The 19,666-nt window shown below is 41.4% G+C and overlaps 1 protein-coding gene across 1 annotated transcript; it reads left to right on the top strand.

Annotated features, from left to right (window-relative positions):
* Positions 1 to 170: 170 nt before the first annotated feature.
* LOC114522370 (cilia- and flagella-associated protein 54-like) lies at positions 171 to 19,619 on the top strand. Its single transcript, XM_028543040.1, has 54 exons — positions 171 to 303; positions 461 to 584; positions 674 to 779; positions 884 to 1,039; positions 1,182 to 1,250; positions 1,389 to 1,491; positions 1,595 to 1,653; positions 1,731 to 2,090; positions 2,745 to 3,042; positions 3,277 to 3,540; positions 3,618 to 3,700; positions 3,798 to 3,941; positions 4,102 to 4,269; positions 4,423 to 4,995; positions 5,088 to 5,270; positions 5,348 to 5,440; positions 5,662 to 5,847; positions 6,248 to 6,535; positions 6,659 to 6,814; positions 7,253 to 7,375; positions 7,638 to 7,956; positions 8,392 to 8,496; positions 8,570 to 8,696; positions 8,805 to 8,922; positions 9,141 to 9,326; positions 9,510 to 9,554; positions 9,716 to 9,820; positions 10,018 to 10,106; positions 10,209 to 10,367; positions 10,909 to 10,987; positions 11,290 to 11,520; positions 11,948 to 12,162; positions 12,392 to 12,762; positions 12,917 to 13,096; positions 13,252 to 13,339; positions 13,452 to 13,637; positions 13,795 to 13,861; positions 14,014 to 14,214; positions 14,348 to 14,434; positions 14,516 to 14,614; positions 14,735 to 14,788; positions 14,870 to 15,021; positions 15,193 to 15,239; positions 15,472 to 15,542; positions 15,621 to 15,717; positions 15,802 to 15,967; positions 16,049 to 16,403; positions 16,790 to 16,954; positions 17,045 to 17,303; positions 17,402 to 17,510; positions 17,603 to 18,330; positions 18,441 to 18,707; positions 19,037 to 19,227; positions 19,319 to 19,619. The coding sequence occupies exons 1-54, from the start codon at positions 273 to 275 to the stop codon at positions 19,442 to 19,444; spliced, it is 9,411 nt and encodes a 3,136-aa protein (XP_028398841.1). The 5' UTR covers positions 171 to 272; the 3' UTR covers positions 19,445 to 19,619.
* The last annotated feature ends 47 nt before the right edge of the window (positions 19,620 to 19,666 follow it).

The raw sequence follows: 19,666 nt of genomic DNA, 5'->3' as shown, positions 1-19,666 counted from the left end.
AACATAGATCTGCACAGCATTTAAGATTGACATTTTGAATAGAATAACCGGTTTAGAAACAAAATCAAGACAGACTTCTTGTTCTAACGCTAAGAATGCGAAGCGAATTATTATCGCTTCACTTGGGTTTGCTGTGCACGTTGCTTAGATACCAACTATAAACCAACATGGCGGCGGAAATTGAATGTTTGAAATTTTAGTTTTAAAGTATAAACGCCTAGTCAAGATTATTTTCTTATTTATTCCCGTTTGCATTGAACAAAAGTATCACAATGAATAGCCTATTGACTACCGAAGAACGAGGTAAAATAGCCATCTTCATATGAACAACTATATATAAACTTTTAAAACCTTTTTGAATTTGTGTATTTTTTAATACGTTAGTACACTTTATTCAGTGTACATTACTTATTTAAACAAATGCCCTTTCTAAGTCTCATGTTTATGTCTTGCAATACAGAGCAGTCCAAAATCAACCCGTCTGTCATGGCATTTGAACAAGAATTGGAAAATGTTTTGCTGAAGTTTGCGAAACGTAACTCCGATGGAGACGGTTATCAAGTTAGAGATAGAACTGGGAAAAGGTTAACTTTTTGTGTAACGAATAATATTCTACAGCATACACCAATAGACAAGGAATTACAAATTTTTATGTACAAACTTTCCAATGTAGGAAACTGGATTTCTCAAAGCTTTTCAAAGAGTTCAAGCCTCGTCTGCAACATGAGTACTTCGTGGAGAAGCTAATGCAGATTGGTAGCTTTCTATATTCAGTAAAGGTTTGTTGGTCATTTACAGAGTTTTACCACAATGCTTTAATTTGAAGGCATTGACCAATTTTGTTGAAACCTGAAACATTCTTCTTTGCGTCTTTGTACTGTAGGCCTTTCGGTTGGCAAAATTTCAATGTTTCACTCGTTATTTGCAAGAGATTTCATCGGATTTTACATACATTGAATCAGTGGCTGAAATGGATTTTCAATCATTTCAAGAAACTTTCTTTCAAAATGGCTTGGATGATCCTCAGTCAGTCGACACTGTAAGCTCAGATATACATAATCTATTGTGTGTCTGTCCTATTCTTTATGTAATGGATTGTGAATGTGCTGATACTGGTGTTGTTGTTGTGGGGTAATGCTTCATTCTTCTCTTCAAATTAGCCAATATTTGTAAATTTTTAGATTAAAGTTCTTTATGAGGACACAATGTGTTCCTACGAACTTCTCTCTGAGTGTGATCCAAAACTTCAGGTATTTCCAATTTGCCTTTTAGTATTAAAGTAAAAGACATACAGAGTTCTCTCTAAGAGTAATAGTATCAATTGTTATATATCAATTGTGGCAATTACAATACAATGATAGAATGATGTACATTTGGATGAATTTTAGAACACAGATTCTCTATGTCACTGTTTGAAGCTTTTGAAAATTTTAATGCTTACAACACAACTGGCCTTACACCAAGAATCATTTAGTTGGCTTGTCTACAATGGTATGAGTAAAATCCTGCATTTCCAGGCAAATTCTATTAAGCTGTTAATAGTTTTAATTGTACAACTGTTTAAGATAATTGTTGCTGAACTTGTATTTCACAGGCACCATTCACATTTATACCATCTCCAGACAACTGATGGTCACTGGACGAAGCAATATGGTAAGTTTGACCAAGTGAAGTTTGAATGTGGACCTCTACGTTTGGAAAAGAAGATCTCATGTCAAGTTTTTATCCAGGTTCTTGAATACATGCTTTGGGCTTGCATGTGTACTGAAGGTTCGATCCCATTGCTAACGTTGAAGTATGTTCCTTGGCGAAGCACTCTCTACACGACTGTATGCCTCTGTTATCTCGACTGCAAGGAATCACAACATGCTGAGGCGTTTGCTCGCCGTGCGATGAAGAAACTCACGGAGTTAGCAGACATCGAGGCAGCGAGCACCTCTGTATCAACTCCGGAAACCAAGGCCATCTTCCAGGCTGCTAAAGTCAAGATTAACGTGCTCATATTTCAACGAGTCGTCTTCGAAAGTCGAAAGAGACCTAAGGGATTGTTGCGGCCGAAGTTTCGAGCGCCTCTCAGAGAAGCTCTGCATGTAAGTGAATTTTGGTCGTGTGCATGAATGTTCGCTAAATATAGCGCTGCATGCCATGAGATTAATCCTAACTGCCTAACTTGTACGCGGAGTTTATGCACAATTCAATTGAATCCAGGAAGAGTTGAGAATCGTTATATTGGTCCTCCAGCAGGAATTGAAGCTACGCCTTTAATTGCGATGCGGTGATACAACTAAGCTTAGTAGTGATCAAAGGATAGGTTAGTGGTCAGACTGGTATCCCACAAAGGCTTGAATTGGGATCGTGTATAAATTCCTTTCGCAAATAAGACCTTTAATTCTGCAGAAATTATTTCTCATCCAATGACGTGCTCCAAAATCGTAATTGATTTTTCCTTCCCGAAATGTACCTGCAATCATGGAAATAATATAGGTAGACTTTGCGTTGGACACGCTACATGACCACAGTAATTGTTAAAGATGTTAATTTAACGGTAAATAGCTGTTCCCCCCTTTCCCCTAACACACAATGTTGATTGAAAAGACATCCCAATGTGATATCACGCACCTACCAACATTGTTCAAGGGGAAGGGGGGTATTTTATTGTGTAGTAGAGAAGTCTATGAATTAATTTCCATGATTGTGTCTCTCAGAGGTCATAAGTGTAAAATGTGTGTTTCACTTTTCCACAGTCGAACTGGCCCAGAAACCAAACAGAGAGACTGCTGGCAGATCTCTTCGATGGCATGGCGGCGCAGTTCTTCGCAATTCTTCAGACCCTTGGTGAGCCCCACCGACGGACCCTCCAATGCAAAGCACCCACTGGATCCATTGATGACATCACGCTAGATATTTACCCAGAACTCTTCGTTGCCGGCGTGGATCTTATCTCCGGTGGTAACAATACCCGGTTGACGCGTTTAGATCGGGAGGTTCATCCATCGTGTATAGAATTGTCCAGTGCGTCTCTTCTTGATTTGTCCGAGCAAGGTGGGCACTAGCGAGAGACAATGAACTATAAGTAAACTGGAGTGCTAACTCAGGGGGATTTGGGCCAGTCAGCCTTTTTGATATACAACCGAAGGTTTGAGGTTAAATATTTCGGCGTATTTCAACTTACTTCTGGTAAATACAGGCGCGTTCGTCACTAGCTAGCCTTCCAGCTTATAGGTTGTTATAGTTCAACGTTTGAACGCAATCCATCGACCTCTCTCTATTCTGTAGGTGTCGACGGAGTTCCTCTGCCGTTCGTCGTGACGTTCATAAAACTCGCGTTTAGTTACGAGCAATGGGAAGTGTTCGAGGTCTTACAGCAACCGCTGATGACATTGCTCAAGACGGGAGCACAGGAGGTGATCCAGGCTCCAGCCTTCATCATGACCCTGCAGCTTTTGGCTGCCCTGGAGTCATTCTTCAATACCTCAGGACGAAAACAGCAAAAGAAAGCAGCGAATTATACTGAAAATCCTGCAAATGAAAACCAACAAGGTACTGCCTTTACATTTAATTAGGAAAAGATCCTGTTTTTTTTTCAATCCTTTTTTCGTTGCTTCCCAACTGTTTAGGCAATAAATCTTCCGCATCTCCCGTTGATGAACTACTGGCTGTCGCGAACATTCTAAATGGCTTCTCAAGTGAATTACCAAAGGTAGACAACACGATGGTAGAAATTTATGGACGGTGAAGGACTCCCTTTAGGTTTGGTCCACGATTTAGAGTATTTTTTGTGTTGATAAATGTTTTAGACGGCTTTGGTTTATGTTGACGTGGATATCATCATCGATGCCACTTTGTTTCTTTGGAGTCGCTGTAAACCTTATTTCCAGCGTGTCGTATCTTCGAATCAAGAACATTGTCGTCACGTTCTCAATGATAAAGACTGCGACAAGGTAGCTTTAAGTCTCGTGTACACTTCTGATTTTTGCTGCGATTTAATGTGCGATTTTAATTTCCGAAAAACGGCGTATTCGACGATGGGGAGTCTACCCGAAAACGGCGTATTCGACCATGGTCGAATGTACCGAAAAACGGCATCTTTTTCTTTTGTAGTGGCTGTTCATTCTTCTTACCATCGACAATGTGCTGCACTGGAGCGGTCTCTCGGACGTCGACCCGATGGTTGCTGCTGAAGTGGCTTTGAAACTTGGGCTGCTTCTGGAAAGCAGAGCCTCGGCTATCGCTCGCTCGAACAATGATCCTGTTTTGCCATCAAAAACGGTGGGTATTAATAGAGGTCGTGTCTGCTTGGGGCTATCCTGGGTAGACTGAGAGCGACTCTCTCTTTTTCAAATTATGCCTGAATCCTCGTATTTTGATTGCCTCCCAGTTTAAAACCGGACTCCAAAATTTGGTTTATTTCCTTCCTTCTAGACCCAAGTTAAAGAGGCCGCAAGCTGTGAGCAAGCGAAAGTCAACGATGATGCCGATCGGAACGACGAAGACACTCGGGCCGAGCTTCGGAGTAAGCCGTATCAAGTCGTCTTCCCGAACACATCCCTAGACCTGTTGTACATGGCTTTTAATATTCTCGAGTCAAGCTTCGACCGGGTCAGCGAGGCAAGGGAAAAGATGCCAAAGGAGTCTGAGGGTGAATCGCAAGATTCGGAAACGCGCCAGAGGACAGACGAGAAAACTTCAAACGGTTCGAAAAACGAAACAGACATACAAGTAATCCATCTGGAACTGTTGTGGAACTTGACCAGAGTACTTGCCAAGCTAGAGTCTTCACAGAGTGCATCACAGATGACATTAGCTTCTGAAAAGACCAGAAACTCAACACAAATGTCGAAGTCTCATGTAAAGGGCACGAAATCACAAGGCACTTCTTGGACAGACGACATGGTGAGGAGATACAAAAAATTACCATTGACCCGAGCTCTCTTTCTGATACACACGACTCTCGTTGGGGATATGAAAAATGAAAATGCGGAGAAGAACCTTCAGGTATGGAGGCTGCATCCTCTAGGCTTGCAAGTTTCTGCGCATGTTCAGTGTAAATTGACGCGAATAACAGACTTGCTCTTTCTTTTTCTTAGGAATGTTATGATTTAATCAAGAAATCTCAAACACAGGAGAAAATGTTATCGTCAAGATGCAAGACTCTGCCTACTGAGAACATCGAAGCTACGGCAGTTCCCAATCCCCCAATCTTGGTGTCGCGTAGTTCGTCCAGAATTACTTTGAAACCAGCCCCCTTTAAACCTGTCTGTCAAAAAAAGGTAGATATTCGAAGAATATAATATTTTCTTTTCCTACACACGAGCTAGGTTCTTCAAAACTCACATGTTTACTCTAGGTCTATTGGTATCGTTTGTTCGGTTGTTCTGCCAGCGGTAGCAATGTGAAAGTCAGGTTAAATGATTCTGATCTCGTGGGAACTGGAGTGGAGGTAAGCGATGGTTGTAATTCATGAGGTGTATATGTTTTTGTTTTCAGAGGAAAAATATTCGTTTGTGTATTAGTAATGACAATTGATATGTTTAAGAACTTTTCTTGAGAGAGCATTTTCTGGTAGACTAATAAAGCGGACTAGTTTTAACTCAGTGTTAATCACCAGTGACTCCAGTGATATACACACACCAGGCTAACATGACGTTGTATCTTCTTCAGGTACCAGCTGGTCCAAACTGCAGATTTGACGTGACGAATCTTACCGAAGGAGAGCGATACGTGTTTGCTGTTGCTGCGTACGATAAAAATGGCGACCTGATTGGCGGAGGAATTAGCCCCACGAGTCATGCGTGCCCAGTGTCGCATCCTATGCCAATCATTATGGCTTGGGCATATCTCACGCAGGTACACCATTTTTCCTCTTCAATATCACATCCAGATTCATTGTTATTATTGACCTATGTTATAAACACCTAGTCTATTAAACGTATGCCAAAGCATGAATAACGGGCATCCTGGTACTCCATTTTCTTTGCTTCACTGGATACGCGATCCATGCATTTTCATTCCCTCAAATCATCGTCTATCAGTCTATGAATCTATCATGCAGGGAAATCATAGTTTCACATGAGTCTACCATGCTTTAGGAGATATAGAGAAGTTCAAAATGAGATCAATAAAGCGTTTGTTTACATCACGGATTTCACATCACCTCCAAATGTGCCACAAGATAACAACAAGTCAAAGCTGGAAGATTAAGTTTGTTTTTCTGTCATCAAGTCTTCATGCTGTTTCTCGTTTTCAGGCCGCGTTCAGCAGCGGTGTTTACGAGATTGCCAGGGCCTCGGCGCAAGTTCTTTGGAAGTATTTCATTCCGGACAACAGCAAGTCATTCGAGAAGCAACTTTCTCATCCTGATGGCCAGTTGAACTTGAACGTTCACGAATGTGACGAGAAGATGCTGAATGAAAGTAACCACGCGCTGGTGCGACATTTCTTGCAGACTATTTTCATCTCAGTGGATATTGCAGTCCATGACGGAAAACTATACTGTGACTCATTGTGTGATTATGGAACATTGCTGCCAGGACAGGTATATATTTCCTCGAATCCATTGCCAGAAGCGTTTGAATGTTTCTGACCGCTTTTCTGTCGTTATCCTACTTTCGTCTCAAAAACACTCCAACGACATCTTCTCTTTCTTGCTTCTTTTTAGATCCTACGATTGCGACAATGTGAAAAAATGTTGCTCGCGTTACGAATCTCCTTGTGGTTGAACGACAACGGCATGGTTTTGCAAGGTCTCACGCGATGCTATGGACTAGTTGCTCCGCTTCTACAACAAAAGATACCTTCAAAACCTGTACTGCAGGTAAAATAACATCCACCTGAAGCTGATTTCTACTACAGCATTGACATGATGCACCGAAGTTGATTCGACTTGCTTTTCTCCTCCCCATTATCTACGACCACAATCCACTTCAACATAACACATTATACCGTGAAACTATTATACCGTATCCTATATTTGCATCAAATGTGGTATAACAACTGCCTAAAATAGACAAAACACTTCTCGACGTTTCGACCTGAGGGCCTTCGTCAGAAGAGTTAGTGACTCTCAGGTCGAAACGTCGTGAAGTGTTTTGTCTATTTTAGGCAGTTGTTATACCACATTTGATGCTAAGTTGTTTGAAAACGCTGCCATGCTCCTCCCTGGTTATATTGGAAAGTATCCTATATTGTTATAAACATCAGTTGCCAACCATTCTGCATGATGCTTCTTTTAAATCTACCAATTTTCCCTTAGATTCTGCTACATTGCTACGCCATCATTCAGGAGATTCCTACCTTAAGTCGTTTCCGTAAGAACTCGATGACTTACGATAGCCTGTACCATCTTATCGCAGTCATGACCTATTATCTAACAAAGGTTAGTATCACGGTACCTTGAACGTTGTAATCCAACAGACTCTCAGAACAATCAGTTCGGGTTGTGTCGCAGCTCCTCGCAAGAACGATTCTCATTGGCTGAACTTTACAATACATTTCTGTTTCAACCAATAGCATAGCTTCGTTCTTTAGAAAGCATAGAAAAGCATTATCCAATTGGACGAAAGCTTCCGAGAGCTGCGACATGTCCCATCAGTTCATCAATTCTTAGCTGTTCTTTTTCATGTTTATTTACTTATAAGACTCTTCCAATACTGGGCGAGCATGAGCTAGCGAATAAGATCAAGGAATATGGTCGCAAACATTTGACCATCGATACACCGGCAGAAATGGCGCCATCTCTATCGTTGACGATTTCACAAGACGCTGTGAACAACAATAGCCAACAGCAGGTGGCGACAAAATCAAAGAAGAAAGCAGGCAAGGTAGCAACAAAGAAGGCCAAGGGAGGGATTGCTAAAGTCGGCTCTGTGAAACCGGAACAAGCGAGTAAAGTTGGTACTTTTCAGAAGAGCGAGTTCACGGCTTTGGAGAGTGTTTTCACCAAAAGGAACTCAGCAGGTACAGATCAGCAAGATACAAAGAAAATTGGTGGATGTGAAAGAGTGACTAGTTACGAATGCTCTGATGTAGCTATAAGAGCTCTTATTTAAACATACGTAACTAATAGATTTTTCATAATGACGTCAAACGCGGAAAGACTGATCTTACACGAATTGGCTCGATAGTTTTGTGGAGCCAATCAAATTTCGTGTAACATCAGACTTTCCGCGTTTGACGTCATTATAAGAAAGGTCTATTCGATCGTTCACATCTTCAAAGTCGGTCCTTTTGTCTTGAAGTAAGCATCCAGAAAAAGTGAAACACACTTGTTGAAACACACTTGTTAGATGTTATACCATAAAGATTTGTGTGTTTTCATTTCCAGTAAAGTCTATTCTGTATTCCCCGGCGACTTATTTTAAACTAATTTTCTTATATTCTTCTCCGTTCCAGCCATTTTGAACTTCAAGAACGACTTTGAGCTAATCGGAGCAGAGGATCCCGCCATTCTTACAAGTTACGTGACAGCTCTCAGTCCAAGCGAGGGCTATAGAGAAGGTACTGCGTTGCATAGTCTCTCTCGGTGACCATGACTTGAATATGAGCGTTGACTCACATCGATTTTATTTAGTCCTGAAGTTCAAGCGACGCACCAAATATCTTCAGTATTTCGTGATGGTCGCCGAAAAAGCCCTGGCCAACGATGCTTTCGATAAAGTACTGGAGTGGTCGAATGACACAGAAATGTGGCTGAATAAGTAAGACAACTCTTCTTGATCATATCCCCGCTATAGGCGATCACTTTCATTGAAAGAGATTTATCATCACAACTGGGAGAAGGATTCCAATTCTCGTGTATTTTTCAGACGTCATGATATTCTGATGCCAACGGAAAAACCATCAGCGGCTCGGCAGTCGTCAGAATTTGATGGCGAAGATCCAAAGAGTAAGAAATTTGCCACAGCAATCGTCGAATATGGAAAGGTTGGTAGTATAGCGCTTTTTAAAGGAAAATTGACCAACCAAATCTCTTCACTAGAATTTTCAAGTGCATCCAATGGACTTTTCTAGCCAATAGACCTACGGGGGGGGGGGTAGAGAGGCGTACGAGGCAGCTGTCCCCTCCCCTCTCCCGGCCCAAATTATTTATGTTCGCATTATTATATAAGATCAGGTCGTTTAATATTTCCAATGTATTTCAGCCGACGGTCAAAAGAAACACGAAATCTATGCGACAGTTGCTCGATACGTTGGCCGAGGTGAAGGAGCCTGTTGCTGAATCAACCTCTCCCACGAATGCTGAAAAACCTGTCAAACCGGCCACCAAGAGCGCGAAGCCTACAGGTCCTGTCAAACCATCCCCACATGTACCTCGCATCATTCGTAAGGTAGGGTTATAACTGATCTGCCACGACAGTCATGGAATAATTAGAGGACTGGAAGAGCCACTTGAGTCGGAACCTTTTAATGTTAATGTAGTCGGGCATGTCGCATTGCGCATGCGTTCCGCGATCGTTCTAGCTAGTTGTTGTTATCGTTGTGTGATATGTTCCCCATATTGTTCTCTGTAGAGTCGAAAGAAAGTCAGAACAGCCAACGAACAAGATCTGATTCGTGTATGTTTAGATCTTATTAATACATCATGTTGTCTAGAACAACCGCATTTACACTTGCAATTTTTCATTTACACTTGCAAATTAGAAGATACACTTGCAAATTAGAAGATTATTTATGAAGACTAGATCAGGTAACAGGTTTTTTACACCACATATTACAGGCGATTGAAGCTTTGCAATCAAGACTACCATCATTTTGGAAAACTGAGGGAAGAAAACGCCGACTACGGGCAATAACAGCAGAAGAGAATCCTTGGCGATGTCAGGTAGGATGTTGGATGATCTCATTCCTGCTTAAACTTTTGCCATTAAATGCATGGGAGGAAACCTCGTCGATCTCCGTACACGAAGATACGACAAGTTTTACAAATGTCTTATTCCTTAAACATGCGAAATATCTTTCACCAATCAATAACAAACATATATTTGCAGATATAACTCGATATATCCTCCTCTTTTGCAGTGGAACATAATTCGAGCTTTGGCCAATTTCCAGGTGTTTTTGAAGAACGCCAAAAAGATCATAAGCTGCGACTCCCCGGAATTCGAAAGGTGGTGCGACCAGAATCATATAAAGTTGTTTGATAACTGATAATTTAACCTCACTCCCCGTTGATAAAAGTTGACTAAATGTTGCTTCCACTTACTTCGTAGCAACGTTCACGTTCTGGACACGGAATGGTTTGGTTTTGACGTCAGCGGTATTCTAATACGTGATCGAAATACAATCTTAAAAGACTCCACGTCTTCCTTTAACAATCTCCTCGTCTCAATCACTCAGGGAACCGAACGACGCAGTCCTCTGAAGAAGAAGTAAGTTTGCTGCGACCTTCATTAAATTCGTCTCTAAGTTCAAATAAATGTTCCTTTTTGAAATAAGTTTGCTTCAACCTTCATTAGATTCGTCTCTAAGTTCAAATAAATGTTCCTTTTTGAAATAAGTTTGCTTCAGCCTTCATTAAATTCTTTCTAAGTTCAAATAAATGTTCCTTTTTGAAATAAGTTTGCTTCAACCTTCATTAGATTCGTCTCTAAGTTCAAATAAATGTTCCTTTTTGAAATAAGTTTGCTTCAGCCTTCATTAAATTCGTTTCTAAGTTCAAATAAATGTTCCTTTTTGAAATAAGTTTGCTTCAACCTTCATTAGATTCGTCTCTAAGTTCAAATAAGTGTTCCTTTGACACAATTTTCAAGTAATCCTGGTATTGATGACCAGGGTCCAGTTCTGGTATTGAGTAATGCACACACCAGGATTGCAATCAATTCGTGAATATCAGGATGTAGTTTTTCTTTTTCGTCTTTCTTTACTCAATGCTTTCTGCTACCACATGACGTTATCATGGTGTTTATCCAGGGAACAACAGAGAATCGATGACGAGACAGAGTATCTCAGATATGTGTACAATGCAACCAAGTATTTATCAAAAGCTGTGGTAAGTTCACTGCACTCTCTATCTCTCTGTTACTGGACCGTTGCAATTGATACAGTATATTTCACAAATTCAACCCCTCATCGAACAAGTCCGCAAAATGTGCGGTCATAGAAATTATTTCTGTCAATAATCTTGCCAATAGACCTTTCTTATAATGACGTCAAACTCAGAAAGTTTGATGTTACACGAAATTTGATTGGCTCCACAAAACTATCGAGCCAATCAAACTTCGTGTAACATCAGACGTTCCGCGTTTGACGTCATTATGAAAAAGATTTATTGCTCTACGTATCGTTGTGTAGGTCCTGTCCTATCGTTGCAAATGTTGGGGCCTTCTTCAAAATGCCTGTACTCAGTTATGGAACATGAGACAGAAGCTGTACGAGTATGTCGTCAATCCAAACTCGCAGATAACCGACGATGCTCTCTATGAGATCACCTGGAGTGCGTTTTATTTTGCTGCCGACATGTTGCTTGATATGCTTTTGTATATAAAACAAAACAGGAAAGAGACTTCGAAGAATAAGATGAAGGTAATTGGATGACATTATGATGAGATTTTTGTTCGTTCCTATTCCCCACAAATAGTAGAGACCAGGTATATCTAGCACTGGAAAACACCCACCATGTACTGACAGACATCCACCATGAACTGACAGACACCCACCATGAACTGACGGACACCCACCATGAACTGACAGACACCCACCATGAACTGACAGACACCCACCATGAACTGAAAAACGCCTACCATGAACTGACAGACACCCACCATGAACTTAAAGATATCCACCATGAACTGACAGACACTCGCCATGAACTGACAGACATCCACCTAGCAGACCCGAACATACCCTGGGCAGACCCCCACTCATTTTTGGCTATCCATATGTCTACCCACTTGTGATAGACCCCCCCTTCACTTCATCAACACTATTTTTTCCTTTCCTCTTTCCCCAGGTTGCCGAGGACAAGAGTGGCACATCCTTTTGGGGCTATATCGAGTCAGAAAAGGGAGGATCTGATTTAATTTTCGAGAACTACCTCGATGATCAGACCACAGCAGATGTGGCTTGGATAAAACGTGTCATCCTGCATTGCATAGAGGTCTTATTTTACAAAGAAAAGTGGGAAAAACTGATTGATATCATCTTCAGATTTAACGCTCTCTCCCTGTAAGTTTGTCAATTCATTCTACTTCCCCAGGTCAAAATTTAGTCCTATAACTTAAGTAGTAGAAGATGATGTATGTGTGTCCAGGCTCGTATATTGCAGTCAGTGACTTCATTTACTACATACACTCAAGCTTGCGATCGTGCGCCACTGACTGCATTATATGAAACTGAACATATACTTCAGGGCTACCTAGGCTTAAACTTGTCATTGTACTTTGATTCCGTGTAGAGGAAGGTATGCAGAGAAGGTGCTTCCATTGGTCGCATTTGCTCAAGGAAAACTCTTGGAAAAAGCCCAGGAATGCGGTGGAATCTCGAGCACCCAGCCTGAAGTGACGCTCTCTGCTGTCAGCGGTAAACCGGAAGGCCTGAAAATCAAGCTGAATGCCAGCAACGTCAGTTTTGATCCGGCCGTGCATATCGACCCCAAAGGACACGACGTGTACAGCGACGATAACAATGCACAGCGGTTGTTCTGCGTGCCCGTAGATAGGACAAACACGCTACTACTGCTCAAGGAGTCGGTCGAGCTGAAGCACTGTGCCGCAAGAGCCTTGCAACACAGCAGAGAGCTGTTCTTGCGTTATCTTGCAGGATTAGGTGGGTCATTCATTGACATATGGGGCTATTTTGGAACGTAGTGGCTAAAGACATAAGTGAGGGGCATTTAAACTAAGAAATGGTTTCGATACTTTGAAGAAGACTGTTATTTGCTTGTCTTGGGTCGTAATCACAATACGATTTATCATTTTAGGTCAGCATTTAAAGAAAAGCCCGTCTCGTGTTGGCTTCGTTTCGTCAGACGACCAGGGCTTGACTGCAGTGCCTTCCAGCGTCAGTGAGCTGAAATTTGACAAGATCGATGATGTTAAGAAATGTGCACTCAACTCGACCCAACTTGCTCTTGTTATTACATCCTATGATAAAACTATTGGTATGTGTTCGCAAAGAATGGCAAATTAAAGTCCATAAATAACCCGGAGATATTTGTGTCCAGTTACATTTTGCGGTCTGTGACGTGTAGGAATATGGTCATCTGCTTGGGATTCTTCTGTTTTCACCAATTGGCTTTTTTGTTGTACTTCATAGAAATGCTTCAGTTCCATGGCAGAAGAGCCCTGCTTGCTCAGGCAATGTGCGAAATTGGAAATATAATGCTTCATATTGGAAACAAAAGGTTTGTTGTAGAACATATCAATACTGGTTTTGCGTATCAATAAGAGATGATGATGCATATACACAGTAAACCTTTTTGGCAGTACTTTATGCGATCATATCTTTGCATATAGATCAGCACATCGCTGGTGGCAGACAGTCCTGGACACGATTCTGTCCCCAGTCTCTCAGTCAGGACACGGTGAGACAAGCCATAATCGTTACCACGACGCTGTTCACGTGGAACCCACGCTTTTATTAAAGAAGCGTGGCATGTGGGGATGTTTGCTTGCTTCCGTCACAGCTGTGAATATTGCAAGGTAAACTTTGCTTCTTGTTTTCTTCCTTTCTGTCTTGAAAGGTGTGTTATTGACACTCAGATGCAGGCTTATTATGTCATTTATTTGCTAGTTTTGTTGTAGAACAGAACTTTATAGTTCTGAATCAGCAATGATGCTTGTGTATTTCTCTGTTAAGATACATTCAAACAGACAGCGCTGACAAACGGCTTGACTCTTGCTGTATCGCAGCATCTTTGCTGAAGGTAAGGCAACGTCCATCCTCGACAACGTTCATCCATCGATTTTTGCATTTTCTTTTTCTGTTCCTTGTTTTCATATCGTCCATATGCATGGTTGACATAAGAAGAAACATCGATGTTTCTCTCGATGTAACATCTCCTCTATCTTCATTAAGGCCATGTTTTCATCCAGTTTACCTCACCCCACATCGTGCTGTGACTTCGCTCTATATGACATTGGAAACGGATTTCCAGTCGGTACATTGATACCGGGAATTAATCTCTTCTCTGATCCGTTCCGATGCGATGCTAAAGTCTTGTTATCGTCATCGGTGTGGTTAGCAGAAGAATTGATCGACACGGGACATTATCTTACGGTAATTCTTACTCATAACCTAGAGCAAACTATGGTCTGATATTCTATGAAGATAAACTCGACCGCAAAAGAACCCTTGGGCTTGGATCTTCGAGGTCAATAATCTTGAATGTATTTTTAATCCTAATTTTTAGGTCCTGCCAGTTCTTACATTAGCTCGCTACATCTCAAGTGATATATTCGAAGATGAACATTGGGTTACGAAAGTTCTCATTCTAAGAGTAAGTAAAACTTGATGTAGCTAAACTTGTCCTGCTCACTCCAGATCTCACTTCCGGTCAATCATCTCTCGGTTTCTATAGATCCGTGCTCTAACCAAAGCTGGTATGTTCTCCCACTCCTGTCATGTTCTCAGAACCCTTCTGCTTTGTAAAACGGTGAACAGACCACAGAAACTCAAGGTACCGAAAATGGAGGAAAACTTATATATTTACTTTTCCTAAAGCTTTTAAACAATCGATGAACGACATTTCTTTCAAATAAACTGCCTGAAAATGAGCAATTTGTTTTTTTCTGTATAGAATATAGATAATTTTTACAGCGACAAACCATTGACAGATAAAAGTAATCTTCAAGTAAGGATACCTGAATTATCTTTTCTTCGAGTTCATCTCGACTTGTAAACAATGATTTCGTTTTGTTTTATTTTTTTGTAGGCGCTTACAACCATCATTTCCAGTCGTTTATCTCCTGCCACCGTCCTGTCCTATGGCACAGAGGCGTCTCGATGCTTGGTTTTAGAACAAGCCCGTCTCCTTATTGAAATTGCTGCATGTGTTTATGATATTCCATTTGATGTAAAGTCACAGTAAGTGATCTGCTTCGATGTACACTGTCTGATAGATTGAATTTATAAGATGGTGTATATGCTTGGAAATCTTTCATTATTTAGTCCTTTATAAATTTTCTGTCATTTCGTTCGCTCGTGTTGATAAAGATTCTGTCACATTGTTAAATGATAGTTATCGGTCTTATATAGACTTGTGGAAACATTGAAAGGAGAGACTCTTGAAACAGACACATTGGGTATAGTATATCTCTATTCTAACGATTAACTTAGTTTAACAGCTAGTCCATTTGTCATTATTTGCTTTGTTGTGCGACGAATCCAACGTCTTCATCCGTACAAAAGTTCTGGGTAAACGTGAACATATAAACATCGAGCAAGGATTTTAGACAGTCAATTTCAAGACCAACTTTCATCGATTTGGACCTGACCAGTTTGAATGAGGTGCTTTCTTTTAATTTACGATTCTAGAAACATCTAAAACATCGAATAAACCAGTCGTCAAAATATTTGACGAAGACGTCAACCAAGTCACGATTAAGGTAAATGTTTTTAAATAAATTTTGACTCAAAGCTGTTTTTCGTTGCTTGAAAAACCTACTTTTTTGCTCTCTCTATAGAGTTATCTCTTAGCTGGAGCAGAGCTGTTACTTGAAGAGTTACGTGCGGAAATTTTGGGACCTCAGAAGAATTTGGTAGATTTCCTTGATGCCAGAGGTACCGTGCCGCTTCATTTTGATTGCTAAGCTTTTGCTATACGCATTCGTAGTCATGAGGTGACATACTCTTATCCTATTTCAGGTCATCTGTTCAAGCCAGTTGATTTCAAGACTTTAATCCTGGTTGAAATAGAATTGGCAAATATTCTTCATCAGCGCTTTGAAAGCCTTCGCGCGGCTAAAAGCGTTTACGAATGCATGAGAGCTTTGGAGGATGCCAGTGTACTTCTGGAACACGACGCGACACGGTATGAACACTTGTTGAGCTCAGTGATATGTCGAAACCAAATCTAGAAGATATAAGAAATAGAGTCACTGCCTTTTTGCAGGTTTAGTTCTGCGTGGACAGCTTTCTCTCGCTCTCCTGAGCCTTGCAAAACACCCGACAGTCTTCGCTCCGATGTTGGCTCGGTGAAGTCCGATATCGATGCGAATCTCTGGCTGAATTGTCGCATAAAGATGCAGGAATATCTGTTTTGCGAAGGGAACAGTGTTGGAAGAATTGCTGGTTTTAGTCGGAGTGTGGTAGCGACGACTGGTTCCGCTGAACAGCATTGTGAGCAGGGCTTGGACGAGAGCGATGCATTTGGGCACAGCGAGATTGTAGCGCAGTTTCAGTTCGGGAATTTATTGTTGAAACTTAAAAGTGGCAGTTTAACTCAGGAAGATTTTGATACGTTGAAGGTAGGGTTGATCGTGAAAGTGATGTTCAGGAGGGAGGGAGGGAGGAAGGGGAGGAAAAATATGAAGGAAATATGATGAGGGGGAGTGAAGGGAAGGGTGATGGCAAGAGAAGTGGGAGGTGTGGGGTAACAGGGATGGATGGGGGAAGCAAAGAGTAGTGGTGGGAGAAATGAAATTGACAGAAGACAAACAGGGGAGTAAGTGGGAATGAAGCTAGTTATTTAGGGGAAAGAGGTGGGTGTGACTGGCAGGAATGGAGGAAGGGATACACATGCAGAGTGGGAATAGAAGGTAAATAAAGAAGGGTGGATGACTGGCAGGCAAGGAGGCAGGGCAGAGGAAGGGATTTTCTGTGTGCACAATAACTTTTTCTCTAACTCTTGCAGGATACCATATCCATGCTACAAACCTTACATCCTCTCTCAGTCAAAGGTTCCTTACTTTTGGCTATAATGTTGATCTACTGTGGCGATATTGCTGGATCGTTTAGTGATACGCCAGGTGAAAGTTATGAGAACTATAAGAAAGCTGAGACTATCCTTGGTCAACAGGTAAGAACCCAAAAGAAAATCAGAGGACAAACTTCATGAATAAACCATAAATGGGCCACCTAAGGTACAACAATACGTTCTGTTTTTTAGATTCTTGCACTTGGAGGTGACCTCCACAACATCGACAACGAAACTTCAAGATCTTACAAAAACATCTACTTGCCTCATAACATGCTACTTGCTGAAACCAAAGTACGGCTTGCCCGATCCCAAATCGCGACCATTGACTCATCAAGCGAGACTCAACCTTTACTTGAACTACAGTCCTTCGTGATGGAAGCACTTGGAATAGTCACCGATGCAGAAATGGATCAGAATCCTTTAGAAAGCGAGTTCCTGTTTCTTTTAGGTAAGTCTAGTGAACTTGGAGGATAGAGTCGAGCACTAAGGGTTAAAAAGGGATTCATGGTTGAACTATGATAATTCCGTATTCTCAACTCTATTCAGGAGTGGTTCAAAGTTTTCTCTGGGCGAAAGGCGAATGTTCTGACATCATGGTCATAATGTCCTTTGTTGATGCTATAAAGAAGACGTATAGTTTTGATCATAATCTCGAGTAAGTAAAAGGATTTGGGTGTGCTGTGTTGGGTGTATGAGAGGCTGTAGTGCTTAACTCGCTCATAAGAAATAAATATTTTGTTTATTTAGTTTGATGAGAAGTTGTTACGAGCAGCTTTCGCTGTTTTATCTTGCGAAAACGCAAAAGATCCGAGAGGATGTTGTCAAACAACAAGAAACAAAACAGCAAGAGAGTCAGAGAACCAGTTCTCCGGGCTCTATTAAGCTCTCGCGAGCAATCACGAAAGCTGTGCGCAAAGACGAGGGTAAAATGAAAGAGAAGCTGGAGCAATTAGTAAAGCGGGAAACCAAGAAAGAGCTCAGGGCTATCTGGACTGCTGCCCGAGCTATGGCCACAATTTCCGCTGTCATCGACACTCGCGGGCAGCTTCACGGTAATGTCACCGGACTTTTCATCTCCAAGGCTACCGGGCGAAAGATCCCACTTTCGGTGATTCATGATGTGTTAGGATCAGTTTCGATCAAGAGTGAGGATGGATATTTCATTGAAGAAGACGGAGTGCTTACCATGGAGTCTATGGTGAATAGTTCGAATATTGTCCAGTTAACATGGAACCATCTGCTAAGTCACATCGAGTATCTACAACGGCAAGTTAGCTACCAGTCTCTCGGGGTGAGGACGCAAAGTGGCCCGTTATCCCGCTGGCCAATGCTACTGAAGTTGCACCAATTGCACGAATTTCTCGGCTCGGAGTTAGAGGTGTACGTGAAGAAAGGTTATGGCGTGAAATGTTCACCGTTGTTGATGTTACCTGAACTTCCGTTGAAACAGAATGAAACTAATTCCCGTGCAAAAGGTAGGCATGGAATTGCATCAGAGTTGGAAGAACGGAGATCTATTTCCCCCAATTTCATTGGCTTTTGTCTTGTTTTGAACAGACCACGTGATTTTGCCTTTGTTTTCCAGGAAAGTCCGTGGATGAAGCTGGGGAAAACGAAGTGAGTATCAGTTGGGTGTCTTCAAGTCCGTTGTCAAGATTAATGAAAAAGACGGAGAAAGAGAGTGATCACGTGGAGTGTGTTTATGCATTCAACAGCAAAGCTGTCAGCGGTCCACTCATAGCAGGAGTTAATGTCGGGAAGAAGACAATCCTGCGGAAGACGCTTGTTGACGTGCATGAACAATTGCAGTGTTTAGTGGAGATGGCTGAAAATGACCATGCATTATTACAAAGTAGGTGTCTGTTGTGTTGATGAGGTTATGGTTTGGTATGGTATGGTGTGTTGTGGTATGGTATGGTGTGGTGTGGTATGGTGTGGTGTGGTATGGTGTGGTATGGTGTGGTGTGGTGTGGTGTGGTGTGGTGTGGTGTGGTGTGGTGTGGTGTGGTATGGTATGGTGTGGTGTGGTGTGGTGTGGTGTGGTATGGTGTGGTGTGGTGTGGTATATTATGGTGTGGTATGGTGTGGTGTGGTGTGGTGTGGTGTGGTATGGTATGGTGTGGTGTGGTGTGGTGTGGTGGTCAGATAAAGTAATTCATTGCAATACCTCTATTCCTTCAGCCAAACCAGCAAAGCCTGACCATCCTCCAGTGTCGAGTGGCACACCTCAGACGCCAAAAAAGAAGAAAATCAGCAGCATTAGAATGTTGTCAGGTCGCGGTCGTCGAGACGTGGAAGTGCAAAGCAGCCTCAAAGTATGTATGAGTGCTATCAACAAAATGATGAAACTATCAGTTCTCTCCGATAAAAAGGTAAGAAGCTATTAAATATCGTTTTCTGTTATCATTCATTACTGCAATTTTTATTTTCTAAAAGGACCTGAATAATCTCAATTAATTTCAGGAGATTCCATTTGATGCGTCCTATTCAAATATTCGTATCCTGGAAAGTGCGTTCAATCCTTCCCGGGGATTTATTGGCAAAGTCCCCGATAATGTTTACCAGTGGATTTCATCAATGTTTCCTTGAAACCAACATTCTTGTGATGTTGTTTCAACTTTGTTGAAAAGTCATGTTTCGACTTTGTATATTTGTAGATTTTATTGAATATTTGTTGAAAGATTTTATATAATATTCCTGAAATATGTAAAATAGGTTTGTTAGAGGAAGAAATGTGTTATTAGAATCGAAGTTTTGCCAGACTTCGTGTTTAATCCTTTTAATCTATATCTTAATCCAAATACTAACCTA

The sequence above is a fragment of the Dendronephthya gigantea genome, unplaced genomic scaffold, assembly GCF_004324835.1.
Source record: "Dendronephthya gigantea isolate DGI-Jeju-01 unplaced genomic scaffold, DenGig_1.0 000022F, whole genome shotgun sequence".
In the NCBI taxonomy this organism is placed as follows: domain Eukaryota; kingdom Metazoa; phylum Cnidaria; class Anthozoa; order Malacalcyonacea; family Nephtheidae; genus Dendronephthya; species Dendronephthya gigantea.
Note: the sequence above shows the minus strand (reverse complement) of the source record. Positions and strands in the feature narration are given on the sequence as shown.